Below are 15,782 nucleotides of genomic sequence, written 5' to 3'. Positions count from 1 at the left end.
ACAGTTGGAAATGAAAAACACTCCGGGGGAATCTGTTAGGTTTTTTTGGTTTTTTTTTAACAAACCATGTATAGCAAGCTTAAATAATGGATTGTCTGCAAGAAAAACAGACATGTTGTGGGTAATACATTATGGTTAGAGGAAACTTCAAACTATTGTAGATATATAGAAAGTTACCTCATATTTAAATAAGCACTAAATCTTGAATTTAGGAGAAACTTAAAGAAAGCAGTGTTCAAAAATCTTACTTTACTATGTCTGGAGGAAGCCTTCCACATGAAAAAGTCAACCATCTCTGGATGAGCTCTTCATTTATGGTCCATATACGTCTGGAATGATTACAAATTCTGAAGTCATCTGGAGGAAGGCAGTTCTAGAAATGAGAAACATCATTTAATGCAGTGACTTAAATCGGAATCACGCACTTCCAAACTGACCTCAGACTTGGGTGACCAAGCAATATGAGATCTAAAGGATGCACACAAATATATTAATTTTACATCATTTAAATCATGATTCACCCCATCTCATAAAAATCATGGAATGAGATAAATATTTTTAATACCAACACCTCAGATGTATATAGACCACTCACCAGATCCTGATGAGATATGCCTGGCGGAGATGAACAGAAGCTGTCTGTAATATACAGGTCACACTGATAAAAGAAATGAACACAAAAGAGCATATGCAGAGATCTATGATAAACACTGGCAGCCACTCCACTCACTGTATCAGGCATCTGTCGACCTCCAAGACCTGCCAAGCAGAATATCCCCCCTGGACTGATACTTTGGCTTGTTTACAGTAGAGGTTTAGGCACTATAACTCTTACCCTTCTGCTGTCACTCCCGCTTCTCCTCATTGTGCTGCATACAAAGAAGCACAAATCGCAATATAATTTTTTTTTTCTTTGCGGTCACATGACCACAAAGCCCCTTACTAATATCAACTAACTTGTCAGATTTATACATGCTCCAAGCTACTGTAGCAACCAGGACTGTGTGTAAAACTCACTGCTGCTGCAGACATATGCCATATGCCATTGGCAGCAAAAGGAGTTAAGCACATCTGCACATGATCTTGCTTTTTTTTTTTAACCCTTACAAGTAGGTGCAATGGTTAAAATTATGGCTGGCCATTTTGAATACGTCACCTAGGAATAGGTTTTAATAAAGATGGGGATTTGAGATATAAATATGTATCACGGGTTCCCTTATGATATCATGTATATAAGTGGCTTTCTGATCTCTCTCAGTGAAAATACATAATTAGGTAACTTTGTGGTTATAGTGTTAGCATGCAGAGTTCTGTACTCAGCAGGCTAACCTTAGGGGTCTCTGGATGTGCCATGAGAAGTGTAACTGCCAGTAGGCCATTTTAAATTGAGATACCCTGCACATCCATTTTTATCAGCATAGCCCATAGAAAATAGAACTTTTCTCCAGATAACAAGAATTGTGATGAATAGAAACCCACACCAATTCTTACACTCTCAAATGCTAAATTCCTATATGATTAGATACTTACAAAGACAGAATGAGACCTTCCTAAAGTAGATGAATTTTTCTGTTAAGTGTATACAGTGTGTATGAATACATATACACGTTTGTGCGAACAAGTCAAACCAGGCCTTTTAATTTTACAGGTGGAAAAAGGGATGCTAGTGTGGTGCTACTATGTTCAGTAGTAAGTGGTAAGTGAGCCCTATTATTGGTAGGTGGCGAACATGTCGCTGGCCACTTCAGAGACCATTAATCAAGATGACAACAGTGTTAGTGCATGCATGGAACAGCGTGTGGTGATGAAGTTTCTTGTGAATGAAGGCGTAAAACCGGTGGATATTTACAGAAGATTTCAAGCACAGTACAACAATGAGATGTCCAGCAACAGCAAGACATTAGAATGGTGGAAAAACGTTTCAAAGATGGCAGTACGTCCATCAGTGACAATCCCGACTGTGGTGGTTCCCAGACCACAGCAGTCATTCCTGTGAATATTCAGCGTGTGGAACACCTGATCCTGGATAACTGACGCATAACCATTTGTGAAATTGCACAAGAGACAAATTTTTTTGTGGGAATGGTGAACACAATGATGACGAAGTGAGGCAGGCTGTCCTATGAAAGTTCAGGCATACTGAAAACTTTTCTATGCCCAAGCTTTCCAGGCATTAAACGTTGGGATAAGTGTAGAAATGTAGCAGAAGAGTATGTCGAAAAATAAATGGTTTCCACTCCTTGAAACGTATTCTTTTATTATTAAAACTCAAAAGTTTGAACGTTTTGACTGTCTGTTGAACTTGAATGTCCGTGTGTGTGTCGTATTTTTCGCTCCATAAAAGACACACCTAGGTTTTAGAGGAGGAAAACAAGAAAAAAAAAATATTCTGAACCAATGGACTGCAGATATAGTACAGCAAATGACCAGAGACTGTGGATGTACTACAGGAGATGACCAGAGACTGCAGACATAGGACGGGAAATGACCAGAGACTGCGGACGTCCTACAGGAGATGACCAGAGCCTGTGGACCTTTGGGGAGCGGGGGGGGGTACCCAAATTCGACAGGTACCCGATCCCACTTCCGCTGCAATCGCCTCTCTCGCCGTAGTCTTGTGGGACAAGTCAGGTCCCAGAAGGCGACAGGGCCATTCAGAAAGCGCAGCGCTTCTCGCACATGTGCAGTGGGCACCCAGCTGTGAAGCCGCAAGCTGTCAGAGCTGGGAGCCCACACTAAAGATGCCAGTGCCAGGGAGAGAAGATGGCCGGTGAGGACACCGCTGGACCGAGGAACAGGTAGGACCAAAGAGCAGGTTTTTGCTGCACAGAAGAGCCGAGCGGCCAGCCCGGTATTCTAACATGGCGGCGGCAATGGGGGAAATAGCAGGCCGGCCGCTTCATATTCGCTCCATAAGACGCACAGACATTTCCCCCCATTTTTTGGGGGAAAGAATGTGTCTTATGGAGCGAATAATAAGGTTATTTATATATATATATATATATATATATATAAATAAATAATTTTTTGGGTTTTTTTTTCCCCCTTTGTATTACCCTCTTTAGCTGACTCATTTATTTTCTGAACACTTGAGTGATGCAGTTGGTGATGTGGTTTCAGAGCCAATGCAAGAATATACAGTACATTTCAAATCAATGCTTATTGCATTTCACATTATTATTACCACTATACGAGATTTATATAGAGCCAACAGTTTGCACAGCACTTTACAATATGAAGTATAATTACAAAAGAATTCAAAACAAAAAGGTTAGGAGGGCCTTACTCGTGAGACCTTATAATCTACACGGCAGGACAAGCTATACAAAAGGTAATAACTGTGATGGGATGAGTTGATGGAGAAAGCAAAAGTGTAATTGTTAAACAAAGTTTGGATAGGGCTTCCCTGAAGAGTTTTCAGGGATCCCCTAAAGGCAGAGAGTAGGAGATAGTAGTACAAGTTGGGGAAGGGAGTTTGAGAGGATGAGCGGAGTACTAAAAAAGTCTAGGAGGCAATAAAAGAAGGCGCTAGACAGCAGGAAGTCTTAGAGTGAAAAAGGCAGTCTGGGTGATATTCTGAGATGAGGCTGGCAATGTAGCTCAGTGCAGAGTTGTGCTTAAACAGAACAAGTGACCCCATAACTCTGTCACAGCAAATGCTGGTGCAACTAGTCAGTATAGAGTAAATGTTAACCGCTTGCTGACTGTGCAAAGTATACATGTGCTGACATAGAGGGTGGGCCTAAAGCCCAGCTGCCACATATATGCATCCGTTGGGTTACAAGCCTCTGTACCTACAGCCTGCTCACACAACTCCCAATCACTGTTTGTGATTGAAAATGCTCCTGATCATGTGACAACTGTGACAGGCAATCACGTGATCAGGTAGCTGCCTCCACCTTCCAGCATTACCACTCACCGGGAGGTGGCAATAAGGTGTTAATGGAATAGAACAGCAAATTTCCCACATTTGCTACATATGAATGCTGTAATGATGCAGCAGACTGCACAGGCTGGAACATGGGGTTTTACCACTTGCCTACCGGGCACTTATACCCCCTTCTTGCCCAGGCTATTTTTAGCACATGTAACACTGTACCCATATGAAATTTTTATAATTTTTTTCACACAAATAGAGCTTTCTTTTGGTGGTATTTACTCACCACTGGGTGTTTTATTTTTTGCGCTATAAACAAAAAAAGCAAAAAATTAAAAAAAAAAAAATTTTTTTTCTTTGTTTCTATTATAACATTTTGCAAACAGGTAATTTTTCTCCTTCATTGATGTGCGTTGATGAGGCTGCACTGATAGGCGGCACTAATATGCAACAATGATGGGAACTGATAGGCGGCACTGCTGGGCACTGATGAGTGGCACTACTAGGAACTGCTGGCATAGGTGGGTGGCACTTCTGGGCACTGATCACAGTGCCCTAATGATCGGCGCAGATCCATCCTCTGACAATTGCCAGTTATCGGCAGTACTTTCCTCACGCTGTGACAGCGTGAGGAAAGTGCAGCCGATAACCGGCGACTGCATTTACCGGCAACCTGCTGTGCCATTGGACACAGCTGATCACGTGGTAAAAAGGCCTTTGTCATTGGCCTTTTACCACATTACATGATCAGCTGTGTCTATAGGACACAGCGATCACTGAGATTGCCGGGGGCACACGGGAGGTGCGTTCTGGGAGGACGTCATATGACACCCTCCCAGAACTGGACAACCACGCTGTAGCGGCCATTTGGTTAAAGCACGGTTGGCAAGTCGTTAAAGTGCATAGCATTAGGCAAGAGGTGCTTCATAGTACTGCAACAAGCAAATTAATAACACCAAGTGTATTCCAACATTTACAATATGAAGCAGTTAGCTCACTGTGACAGTTCTTGGATGTCATAAATCGACAATTTGAGGAGAGTGTGGTGTATGAAATGTCCTATGACGCTTCACCTACATGCCTATATTAGAGGGCCTACTACAGTGAAATTTAGTTTTAACCCAAAAAACTCATGTGGGGTACAGATACATTCTACTGAACACTGCAGCAGCAACACAAAGGTAAAGCCCACAGCAAATGCCATAAAAAAAATTACATGTGTTTATATAAAATAACTAGCCAAGGAAGCAAAATCAGGTTTCTTATAATACCTTTATATGAAAATAATGTGCAAAACTTTGGTCTCCACCAGAATATATCTTCTTCACGCAGTAATATCTGTCCACATCTGAAACATAAAACAAGGCAGTTAGCCAGAAGGAAAACACATAGCAAAATGAACACCAAATATAGAACTTACCCTGAGGGTTCTGGGAGTAATCACTATGGGATAGCCAGTTTCCCTTTACAGTGAATGGACTTTTTCTATTGCACGTAGACCCAGTTCCTAATTGCCCATTGCCACCTTGTCCAAAAGAGTAGATGCGCCCGCAAGAAGGAACAAAAGCTAAGGTGTGTTGTCTATGGAGAGGGAAAGAGGACAACGTTACAACGGACTCCCCAAGGCAAACAGACCTAAGATAAAATATTTTGCAACCCATCTATCACACCAAGTTATAAAATCAGACTGAAAATAAATTTTAAAATAAAAGCTGTAGTAAAGAATGAGCATTCTGTGCATGGAAGAACTTTCTCTTCCTAGAGTGGGATTACCTCTGTGTAGCCCACACAAGAGAAAGCAGGCAGATCACTACATTGCATGCTGAGAGCAAATAAATGCCACCTTGTATGTTAATAATGAGATGTGCAATTTTTCTTTATACGGAAATGATGGTTTCAAGTGAGGGGGTGATCACCAACCTAAAGGCTAACTTCATAATAAAAAATAATAAATGCACATATTTTTGCAGAAGAAAGGGCATGTATTATTTTTTCCTGTACAAACCTGGAAAGCATTGCACCTGCGATCAATAGATCATGGGTGCAACGTGGGATCCTGCAAAAATGTCCTCCAGCATTAAGCCCGTACCTCTGTACAGGTTCTGTTTGAAAGCTGGAGGACTATGAAAGCACTTGTCAGTGCCCCTGCAGCCCATTGAAAGTACAAGTCCATCTGCAGTACTTGTAGTTTATTCAGTCACAAGAATCTGTAAATGAATGATGAAGTGTGGGCCAAGCCCTGCACAACCGCACTGTTTTTAAAAAAGTGACAGCAGGTGCAGGGAGGGTGGGATCGGGAAGAGAGGGGGTAGGAGCTGAAACATGTTACGTGTTCCATCATAAATTTCTAAAGGTGAACGTATCCTTTAAAGTAAACCTGTACGTTGTTCATGCAAGGTAATCCAAGGGGTTTACTTTATTGCTCCAGCTGCACATACTGATCTTTATTCCACTCCTCCTTTGCACTGTTCAGCCCCTTGACAACTGAAAAGCACTTGGTAACTCAATCCCAAAATGGAGCTCTTTTACTTGCTCTCAGCTGAATAAAGTGAAAATAAAGCAAAAGGCAAGTCTGTACTGCTGAGGGGGGGGGGTATTACAGTGAACCTGTTACAATATATATTAGAGTTTAGGCCTTTCACTACCCCTGAAAAAGCTGGTCACACAATCTCATGCTAAGGCGACATTGTTGCAATGTAGAGGTTATGTTTAAATCCTGCCTAAGTTATGCTTCTAATGTGCAGTTGTCAGTACAGTAACTGGGAGAGAGCAGAGGTATGTACAGGAGGCACCCTGAGTACAGTATAAAAACCCAGCCATACCAATTGCCGTGACATTGTGATAAATTATATTAAGTGGGGGACTCCTGCCTGATCATGTTGTGTTGCCATGGCTATTTATGTTGATTTTTATAGCACTAATATAGAGTAACATTTTAGTTACATGTGTGTTTTTTTGGAAGCTAGGCTTCCCTATTGATATGCAAATGAACCCATTAGGAATGGTTTATGAGCTCAGGGATTCAGGTTACAGGATATGAGGTAGCAGGAAATAGGGGGGAGGGATACAGGCCATGTGCTCAAAGCCAGACTTGTTCTGAAGGCAAAGGAGCAACAGTTGTGCTGGAAGACTTCTGAGGAAATAGATGTTTTGTGCTGGACTCTGAAGGAAGGAACCATGAAGAAAATTCCATGAATGGAAAGCCCAAGTTAAGTAGCTGAGTAGTATACGTATGCATTGCATACATGGTCCATGTTTATTTGTTGAGAAGGATAGATAGTTTGGGCATGTGTATATTGTATGCATGTGTTATACTTTGCATGCTGTTAATGGTTTTTCTTGCAGTTGTATGTGCAGCATTTTCGGTTTAGAAAAGTACATATATGTACACTACAGAAGTCTAAGCTTCCTTGGCTTGTACCACAAAAGAACCTTTAAAAGACAAAGCAAAACAATTAGAGTCTTGTGCCAGGATTTGCACTAAAGTTCCACCGAAGCAGACTTTTTTTCTGTAGTGTGTTCTGTTTGCGCTGAGGAAAAATGCTGCATACAATATTTAGGAAGAGTAAGGCTGCAACAGTTTCTTGTGTCCAGGAGGAGGAGTGTACCCTGCCTACCTTGGCGAGAGACAGTAAGTGGATGTATGTTGCAAAGGAGCGTTAGGTATGTATCTCCTTTGAACAGAGCTTGGGGTGATGGAGTTTCTGATTTTTCCCTCAGACTTTAGTCTTAACGGCTTTGGGTTCATTAAGGGAGATATGCAGGCAGTAGCGGTCTTTGGTTTGAACTTCCTGCATGCTCTACATACTAATTCTGAAAACAGGAAAAAGGCAGAAGTAGAATAAGACTTGCTGAAAAAGTAGCAGTGCTGACCAAGTGTTTGGAAGACACTACATGCAAGGCAAGGGATTTAGAAAGTGGGGCACTCAAAGTCAAACCTGCAGTGGCTTTTAAGTGTGTTCAAACCCCTGTAGGCATAGCTGAAGATTTGAATGAGAGATGTGCAGCCCTCATGAACAAGTCCAATGATGCTGTTACAAAAGGACAAAAGGTAATAAACATGTAAGCAGGAGTAGGACATGTTCCACTGTTCCAATAAGCAGGAAACTGGGAATCTGATCAGCTCAAATAAAGATAACGGAGTTAAGTCAGATTGTCAGGGCTCTGTCCACAGCAGAGCTAAGTGGAGACCTGGCATTCCTGCCTGTACCTTGCTTGGCCACAGAAATGCACATTGGCGAACATCTATACACACGGATGCAAGCCAGAATACGCAACAACTGACTCAGGCCACCAGGAGTTCATTCGTTTTGATGTCATTAGGTCTCACATGTTTCCAGCCATCCTAGGAATACTTTTGGTTGCAAGCTCACAACCCACATATCGACTGGTCCAAAGAAGAGGTCACCTTCTTATCTAGCTACTGCCTTCAGCACTGTGGTCCCTTCACTCCCATCAATTCTCCTGTGTGCCTCTCTGTTCAACCTACATCAGATGCCAGTCAATCTGTTACTCCTACCTACCATGACTTTCTTGATGTGTTCGAAAAGAAAAAGGCCGACACATTGCCACCTCACCGGTCTTATGACTGCCCAACTGAACTGCTTACAGGGGCAGAAATACCTTTTGGATGGATTTTCCCATTGTCCGAACTTGAGCTGGAAGCCCTCCGCCAATACACAGATGATAACCTAGCACAGGGATTTATCCGCCCCTCTTCCTCACCTGCCAGGGCAGGTATCTTCTTTGTTGAAAAAAAAAGATCAGTCTCTCAGACCTTGCATTGAGAACTCAACAAAATTACCATCAAAAATTTGGTGTCCATTTTTCTTGTTCTTGAGTTATTTCAGAGGTTTAGGACAGCCCGAGTATTCACTAAACTGGACTTATGGGGGGCCTACAATTGAGTCCGCATTAGGGAAGGCGACGAGTGGAAAACCGCCTTCAGAACACGCTTCGGACACTTCAAGTACCTTGTGATACCTTCTGGACTATGTAACGCCCCTTCAACATTTCAGCACTTTGTAAACGATATCTTCAGTAAATACCTTGATCTTTTCTTGATCATCTACTTGGGCGATAGTCTGATTTTCTTAGCCTCACTTGAACTCCACTGAGACCATCTTAGAAAAGTAATGAATACTCTGAGGACGCATGGCTTGTACGCAAAGACAGAAAAGTGTGAGTTCGAAAAGCAGTCTATCCGGTTCTTGGGGCTCAGAATCTCCACTGAGGGGATTTCCATGGACCCCCAGAAAGTCTTTGCAATTTTGGATTGGACTGCAACTTCTGACAGGAAAGGGGTCCAAAGATTTGTAGGCTTTGCCAACTTCTTTCATAAGTTTATCAAAGACGTTTCAACCATCGTTGCCCCTATTACACAACTCACTCGCCAGCAAACATGTTTCCTCTGGAGCCAGGAAGCAAAAACCGCATTTGAACAATTAAAAGCTCGATTTACCTCTGCTCCTGTGTTGCAACATCCAGAACCAGCACTTCCCTTCATCCTGGAGGTGGATACATCTGAGGTTGCGACAGGAGCCGTGCTCTCGCAACAACAGTGCCCAAAGGTTCTGCTTCGTCCGGTAGCCTTCTGTTCTAGGAAACTGAGCCAAGCTAAAAGACACTAATATGTGGGCGAAAGGGAACTTTTGGCAATCAAAGTAGCCTTTGAAGAATGGAGATACCTCTTGAAAGGTGCTAGCCACCCGATAATAATCTGCGATCATAAAAAAATCTGGAATATTTAAGAGCCACAAAGCGCTCAAGACCACAGCAGGCTAGATTGGCTCTGTTCTTCTCCAGATTGAACTTCCACATAACCTATCGCCTATGATCCAAAAATGGGAAGGCAGATGCTCTATCCTGTATGTTCCCGACCCGGCTGAGCCTTCTCATCTTCCCCCCTCCCCTCTGCACTATGCTCCGGACCCGAACATGACTCGTTAAAGATGCAGGATAGCTTGCTACAGCACCAGGATAAGATATTTGTACCCCAAGTGGTAAGTACCCAAGTTCTCAGTACATTCCAAAACAATCAACTTGCTGGACACTTTGGGGTCCATAAAACACTGGAACGTATCCAGGGATCCTTTTGGTGGCCCAACTTGAGTCAGGATTGCAGATCCTATGTAAAATCTTGCAGTGTGTCTACGTAGCAAGGGGAACAAAACCGAGGCCTGGGGGTTATTGAGGCCCCTGCCTATCCCCAAATCGTACCTGGGAAATGATTGCAATGGACTTCACTGTGGACTTGCCACCCTCTGAGGGGTTTACTACTACTACTAGTGATCGATCGGCTATCCAAAATGGCCCAATTCTTTCCAATAGGAAGCCCTTTCTCCTTTGCCTCCAGCACCAGGTACATGATACAGATAAAAGGAAGGCAAGGACTATGATCTCCAAGAGACACATGTGGACTGATTTACGCCAAGCTGGGAGTCCCTAGAGAGGAAATAGATGGGAATCCTATGCCCTCTTTTGCTTAAGAGGTATAAGCATGTAGCTGGAAATAATAGATTCAGTCACATTAGGCTTTTTTGTTGTCACAGCCTGGGGCACATTGTTAGAGAGTACCATGCTGTAAAGACTGGACAACAGCAAGCCAATATTACTAGGACAGCATAGAGAGAGATACAGGTTTATTTATTGCGCTGGAAATCTATACCTTTCCATGGAAGTGTTACAAGGCAACAGTGGGCACCCTACAATATTTCTGCAGTTAGAAATGGGCAGATAAGAGAAATGTGAGCAGGGAGCTATGTGTTTCGGCACAGTTGGAAGGAATATATAATCTGCTTTGTCTTTTACTCTTTTAAGGTAATGAACATCAAAGAGGTGGAGCAAGCAGAGCAGATGACCAGGCCTGATGGGATGAGGCAAACCAGAAGAGGAGATGATAGCATGAGGAAGATATGGATAATTTCCTCATGGCAGATGAATTGGATTGGACTTTCATCTGAACATTTTCTTATGGTCTGGAGGACAAGGGACTTTCATCTGGAACTTTCCTTCCATTCATGTAACAGACTGCTTAGGACATTGCTAACAATGCTGAAAGGAATGTTGAAGCTTGTCCAGGTTTTGCTTTGTGTCTAATAAAGTTTCTTTAGAGGTCTAAGCTTTCTTGGCTTATGCCATATAGTGTATTAATGGTTTTACTAAACCGAAAAGCTGTACATACAACTGCAGAAAACACAATTCCTAGCATGCAAAGCATAACAAAATATGCTTACGACATGCATAAACTATCTTCCTAGCAAATAAGCATTTATAATTTGTATGCAATAAGCATACTAAAAAGCTACTAAACCTGGGTCTTTCTGTTGATGGAACTTTCTTCATGGTTCTTTGCTCAGAGTCCAACTGATTCCTCCTCCGTCTTCAGAACAAGTGTGTTCCTCCTTTGTCTCCCAGAACAACTGTCTTTGTCCGAGCACATAGCTTGTTCAAAGTCATATTCCCCTCCACCTTTTTCCTGCTACATCATATCCTGACATGGCCTGACTTCCTGTGCTAAGCTCATAAACTAGTCCAGCGGGTTCATTTGCATATCAATAGGGGGAGCCTTATCTTCCAAACACAGCACATGTAACTAAAATCTAACCGTTCAGATTTATCTATGCTACAAAAAAAAAACAAAAAAAAAAAAACACATCTGTAGCAATTCAAATATAGGAGAAAGTTATGTTTTCTGGGATTAGAATCTTATCTGTTAATAGTTTGCCGAACCTGGACCTACTGCATGCTGTACGTTTTTTCAGTGCGCACCACTGCAACAGGGTGATGCGAACTGGCTTGAGAGGAGACATCTTGTGTGAATGTGCCCTAAAGATTGTAAAAAGTACATAACCTTAAATATAATAGACTTACAGCAAGCTGGTTTTTATAGCTTTGCAAGGGCTGAGCATTGTCCTAAATTCTCCAGCTTTGCACACAGTACGCTGACATCAGTCATAGAGAAGAACGGGCAATTTTTAGAGTGTCTCAGTGCAGTGGGGCTAGGATAGTTTTCTTTTTTTTATTCTACTATGCAGTTCCCCATATAAATGGTATACATTTACTATCTTTTCACATTTGGGGGAAAAAAAAAAATGAACTGCTTGAGTAGCAAACACAGCAGTTTTAAACTGTTCTTGAATAGAGGAAAAGGTTAAAAGAAACTATACTATATGACACTAAATTGCATAAAGGTTGCTACACTAATCCAGCTTGGTGAAATCTTTAGAACTACCTTTCCCAGTCGGATAAAATTTTTTGAAGTTATGTAACTTGGCTTCCTTAATAATATCTGCTCTATCTCACCATGTGTATCCATGTGAGGGAGTACAGGTATATACATTGGGGGAAAGGGACATACATGTCCATCAAATTTGTACACAGAAGTTGACAGGTGAAGTTTGTTTGTTAGGGAGTCTTGCTGTGATAATTTACTGTAACCAACCAAAGCATAAGCTATTCAATTATTATGCCATGACATATATAACATGTAAATTATGAGAACACAGCCTGCTGTTATATTTTAAACATGAAAGTTTCAATAAAAAATAAATAAAATAAAAGTACCTTTACAATCTTATCTCTATAAAGTAAATCTAATCAAGTAGTTCAAAGCAGTAATACTAATGGTTTGGAAGCAATTACCTGCCACAGGCGATCTGTGTGACAATGCTACCCATGAGCTCAAACACCTTTCTGGGGTTGATTTCATGATTAGTAGAATTGTGGCCTAGTTGCCCATATCCTCCAGCTCCAAAGGTGAACACGCCACCCTCCTATTCAAAAGAATCAACAACTTACTACCTGTGACCAACATGATAGAAAAGAATTTACAAAGACAACATTGGTTTCTCGTTTTACACCAATAATACACAATGAAGACATAGTTAGCTTGTGGATTATCATACCTTAGTAAGTGCAGCAGTGTGATCTTCTCCACAGCAGATATGTACAATCTTTTGAGAGCGCAGTGACTTGAGAAGACATGGAACATATCTGTCTGCAGGAAAAACAGACATTTGTAATTCACCAAAAAAACAGCTATAAAATGTTAATGAAATTAATTCAATCACAATTACATGTGTAGACACCAACTTTAGACCCATGTGAGGCAATGACTAAAACACGCGTTAGCCAATTTTTACAATAAAAAAAGCAAACAGCCATAGTTAAACAAAATATTTAGATTTTCTATGATTAGACCATTTCAATTCCAGTGCACCATATGTTACCCAATTCAGTCACCGTACACCAGATACAGTATATGCAGCCAGATCTTTTAGATGCCGTGGACTTACAAGCAAGCCCTGATGGTCAAAATATGTAAAAGGATGGCCAGGCAATTGCCACAGCATGCTAGAATTTGTAGTTCCATCACTGGTAAACATTGTCCGATGTGTGTTTTATAACCGTGCAAAATACAAAGCACATTTTTTTTTTTTTTTTAAAGAGATGCTGCAAGTCTATGATTTAATCCCTGTAGATATGATAGAATATCAGACAAATGATCTTTTTTTGTTGTTGCATGTTTGTCACCATATCGAGATTGTAGAGGGTACTAAAACGTACAAAAAAAAAAAAAAAAGCATTTTAACAGTGATGTCATGTATCGGTATGTATTTTCCGACAACTACTGTACAGATTAAACCAAAACCGTACAATCTGGCATTGTAGTTGCAGCCCTAGAGCCAACTCCGGCAGCAAAATCAGGCCACAAGTACGGACCCCGCATGCATGGTGACATCACCTTCAAGCACCACCCTATGCGTTTTGTCATCCAATGGCCTCCATGGGCCCCTGGGTTTTAGCTCTTAAGATATGGAACACTCACCGTATTTTAATTGGAGGGGTTTAGCACATAAGCAGACCTTGCTTTAATGATTATACTTTTTTTTTTTTTAGTGTTTTGAGATTAAAGTCCCGTACACACAATAAGAAATTCATACAAAAACTTTTGTACAAGGACCAATCGTCCGATAATGTGATCATTAACACACTGCTTTCGAGAGAATATCCGAAGGGACAAGCGCAGACAAATTTGTGCGCGTGTCTCAAAACACAAAAAAAAAAAAAAAGTATAATCATTAAAGCAAGGTCTGCTTATGTGCTAAACCCCTCCAATTAAAATACGGTGAGTGTTCCAAATCTTAAGAGCTAAAACCCAGGGGCCCATGGAGGCCATTGGATGACAAAACGCATAGGGTGGTGCTTGAAGGTAATGTCACCATACATGCGGGGTCCGTACTTGTGGCCTGATTTTGCTGCCGGAGTTGGCACTAGGGCTGCAACTAACAATTATTTTCATAATCGATTAGTTGGCCGATTGTTTAATCTGACAAAAATCTCAAAAAATGTTTGTTGTATAATTAAGTTAATATTTAAAGTTCATAAAAAGACTCCACTCCAAGAGGTTGAATCATTTTTATTCAAAGAAAATTAAATAAATAAAAAGACCTAAAACATGGTTTTGCAGATTATCAGACAGGACTATAACATATGTATGACAGTCCAATTAAAAGGGACAAGTGCTATTGAACCAAACATTTTACATGTGAGGTCAAAATCTCCCAAGTGAAAACACACCGTGTGTGTTGGTGGAGGTGCACAAATTGAGAGAGGATATGAGCATATTTATTGAATGGTGGCTCGGTTTATTGACTGGAGAAATATTAATAAGGACTACGATTTTTATGGGACTTTTTTGGTTTAAAGCATTATTTTATGTTCTTTTTATTTTACTGTTCTGTTTTTCTTTATCCATGTGATATTGAACAGAGGATATACGCAGTAATGTGGCAATTTGAAAACTTGTCTTACTTACCTGCTCTGTGTAATGGTTTTGCACAGAGCAGCCCCGGTTCTCTCTTCTTCTGGGGGTCACCCACTGCCACCTCTGGCTCCCCCTGCCTTCAGGGTGCCCCTATAGCAAGCTGCAAAAGTATAGTATAGAGTGGCTCTATAGCAAGGTAAAAAAAATTCTGCCTTTATCACTTCCTTCTCCTGCCCAGGACTACATGTCCCATGAAGCATTGCTCCTCACACATTCACAAGTTCTCAGGCACTTACTGACATGTATGAATGGTGTACTGAGCTGTATGTGTAATGCACTGTATTTCTTGAAAATAAACAAACCATGCATTCTGTATGCAGGCCAACTAATCGGCTGACTAACTAAACGATTATAAAAATAGTTGACAAATATTTTAATAATTTATTATATTTAATTAGTTGTTTCAGCCCTAGTTGCTGAACTGGGATGAGCTGCAGATCCTGACTCCCAGAGTCATATGCACTATTAGCTGGGTTACAGCATTACCGGCACCTTCCTCTGCTGAGTTTATTTGGTACATTTGGTGGTGGAGAGTACCAAGTTTGGTGAAACAAGGAAGAATTTGGAAGGATTGTCCTTCGTTTTACACAAGATTGTTACATTTTATATTGGACATTGTATAGGACTTTTTGTTTTTTACCTGTTTATATGAAGTTTTCACAGCACATTTTTTGGTAGATTTATTATACGGGACACTTTATATTGAGTGATATTAATATATATTGCATTTTTACTATCTTTATGATTTATATGAATTTTGCCATATAATGCACACTGCACTTTAAGATACTGTTTACACAATAGAATATCACAGTTGGAGGTAGTACAACACGATCTGTGAATGGGGGATTGTCTGATCTGTCACAGGATTGTCTCCCCCATTTGCAGATCATGTTCCAGGCAGTATAACCACTTCAATACCGGACACTTTTACCCCCTTCCTGCCCAGGCCAATTTTCAGCTTTCAGCGCTGTCGCACTTTGAATGACAATTGCACGGTCATGCAACACTGTACCCATATGAAATTTTTATAATTTTTTTCACACAAATAGAACTTTCTTTTGTTGGTGTTTAATC

General features: G+C 41.0%; 1 protein-coding gene across 5 annotated transcripts in view; it reads right to left on the bottom strand.

Annotated features, from left to right (window-relative positions):
* HERC4 (HECT and RLD domain containing E3 ubiquitin protein ligase 4) overlaps positions 1 to 15,782 on the bottom strand; it is a 95,920-nt gene that overhangs the window by 64,368 nt on the left and 15,770 nt on the right. For 3 of the 5 annotated variants that reach the window (XM_089687768.1, XM_089687764.1, XM_089687765.1), the window contains exons 6-11: positions 12,784 to 12,875; positions 12,521 to 12,651; positions 5,298 to 5,458; positions 5,149 to 5,225; positions 596 to 658; positions 249 to 373 (exon numbers count right to left, since the gene is read on the bottom strand). In XM_089687768.1, the coding sequence (XP_089543894.1) occupies positions 249 to 373; positions 596 to 658; positions 5,149 to 5,225; positions 5,298 to 5,458; positions 12,521 to 12,651; positions 12,784 to 12,875 (649 nt within the window). The remainder of the gene's footprint in view (positions 1 to 248; positions 374 to 595; positions 659 to 5,148; positions 5,226 to 5,297; positions 5,459 to 12,520; positions 12,652 to 12,783; positions 12,876 to 15,782) is intronic. The other 2 variants (XM_089687766.1, XM_089687767.1) reach the window with 1 other exon arrangement.

The sequence above is a fragment of the Staurois parvus genome, unplaced genomic scaffold (assembly GCF_062004578.1).
Source record: "Staurois parvus isolate SC_StPar_1 unplaced genomic scaffold, SC_StPar_1.0 ptg000437l, whole genome shotgun sequence".
In the NCBI taxonomy this organism is placed as follows: domain Eukaryota; kingdom Metazoa; phylum Chordata; class Amphibia; order Anura; family Ranidae; genus Staurois; species Staurois parvus.
This window is presented reverse-complemented; position numbering and strand designations above follow the sequence as displayed.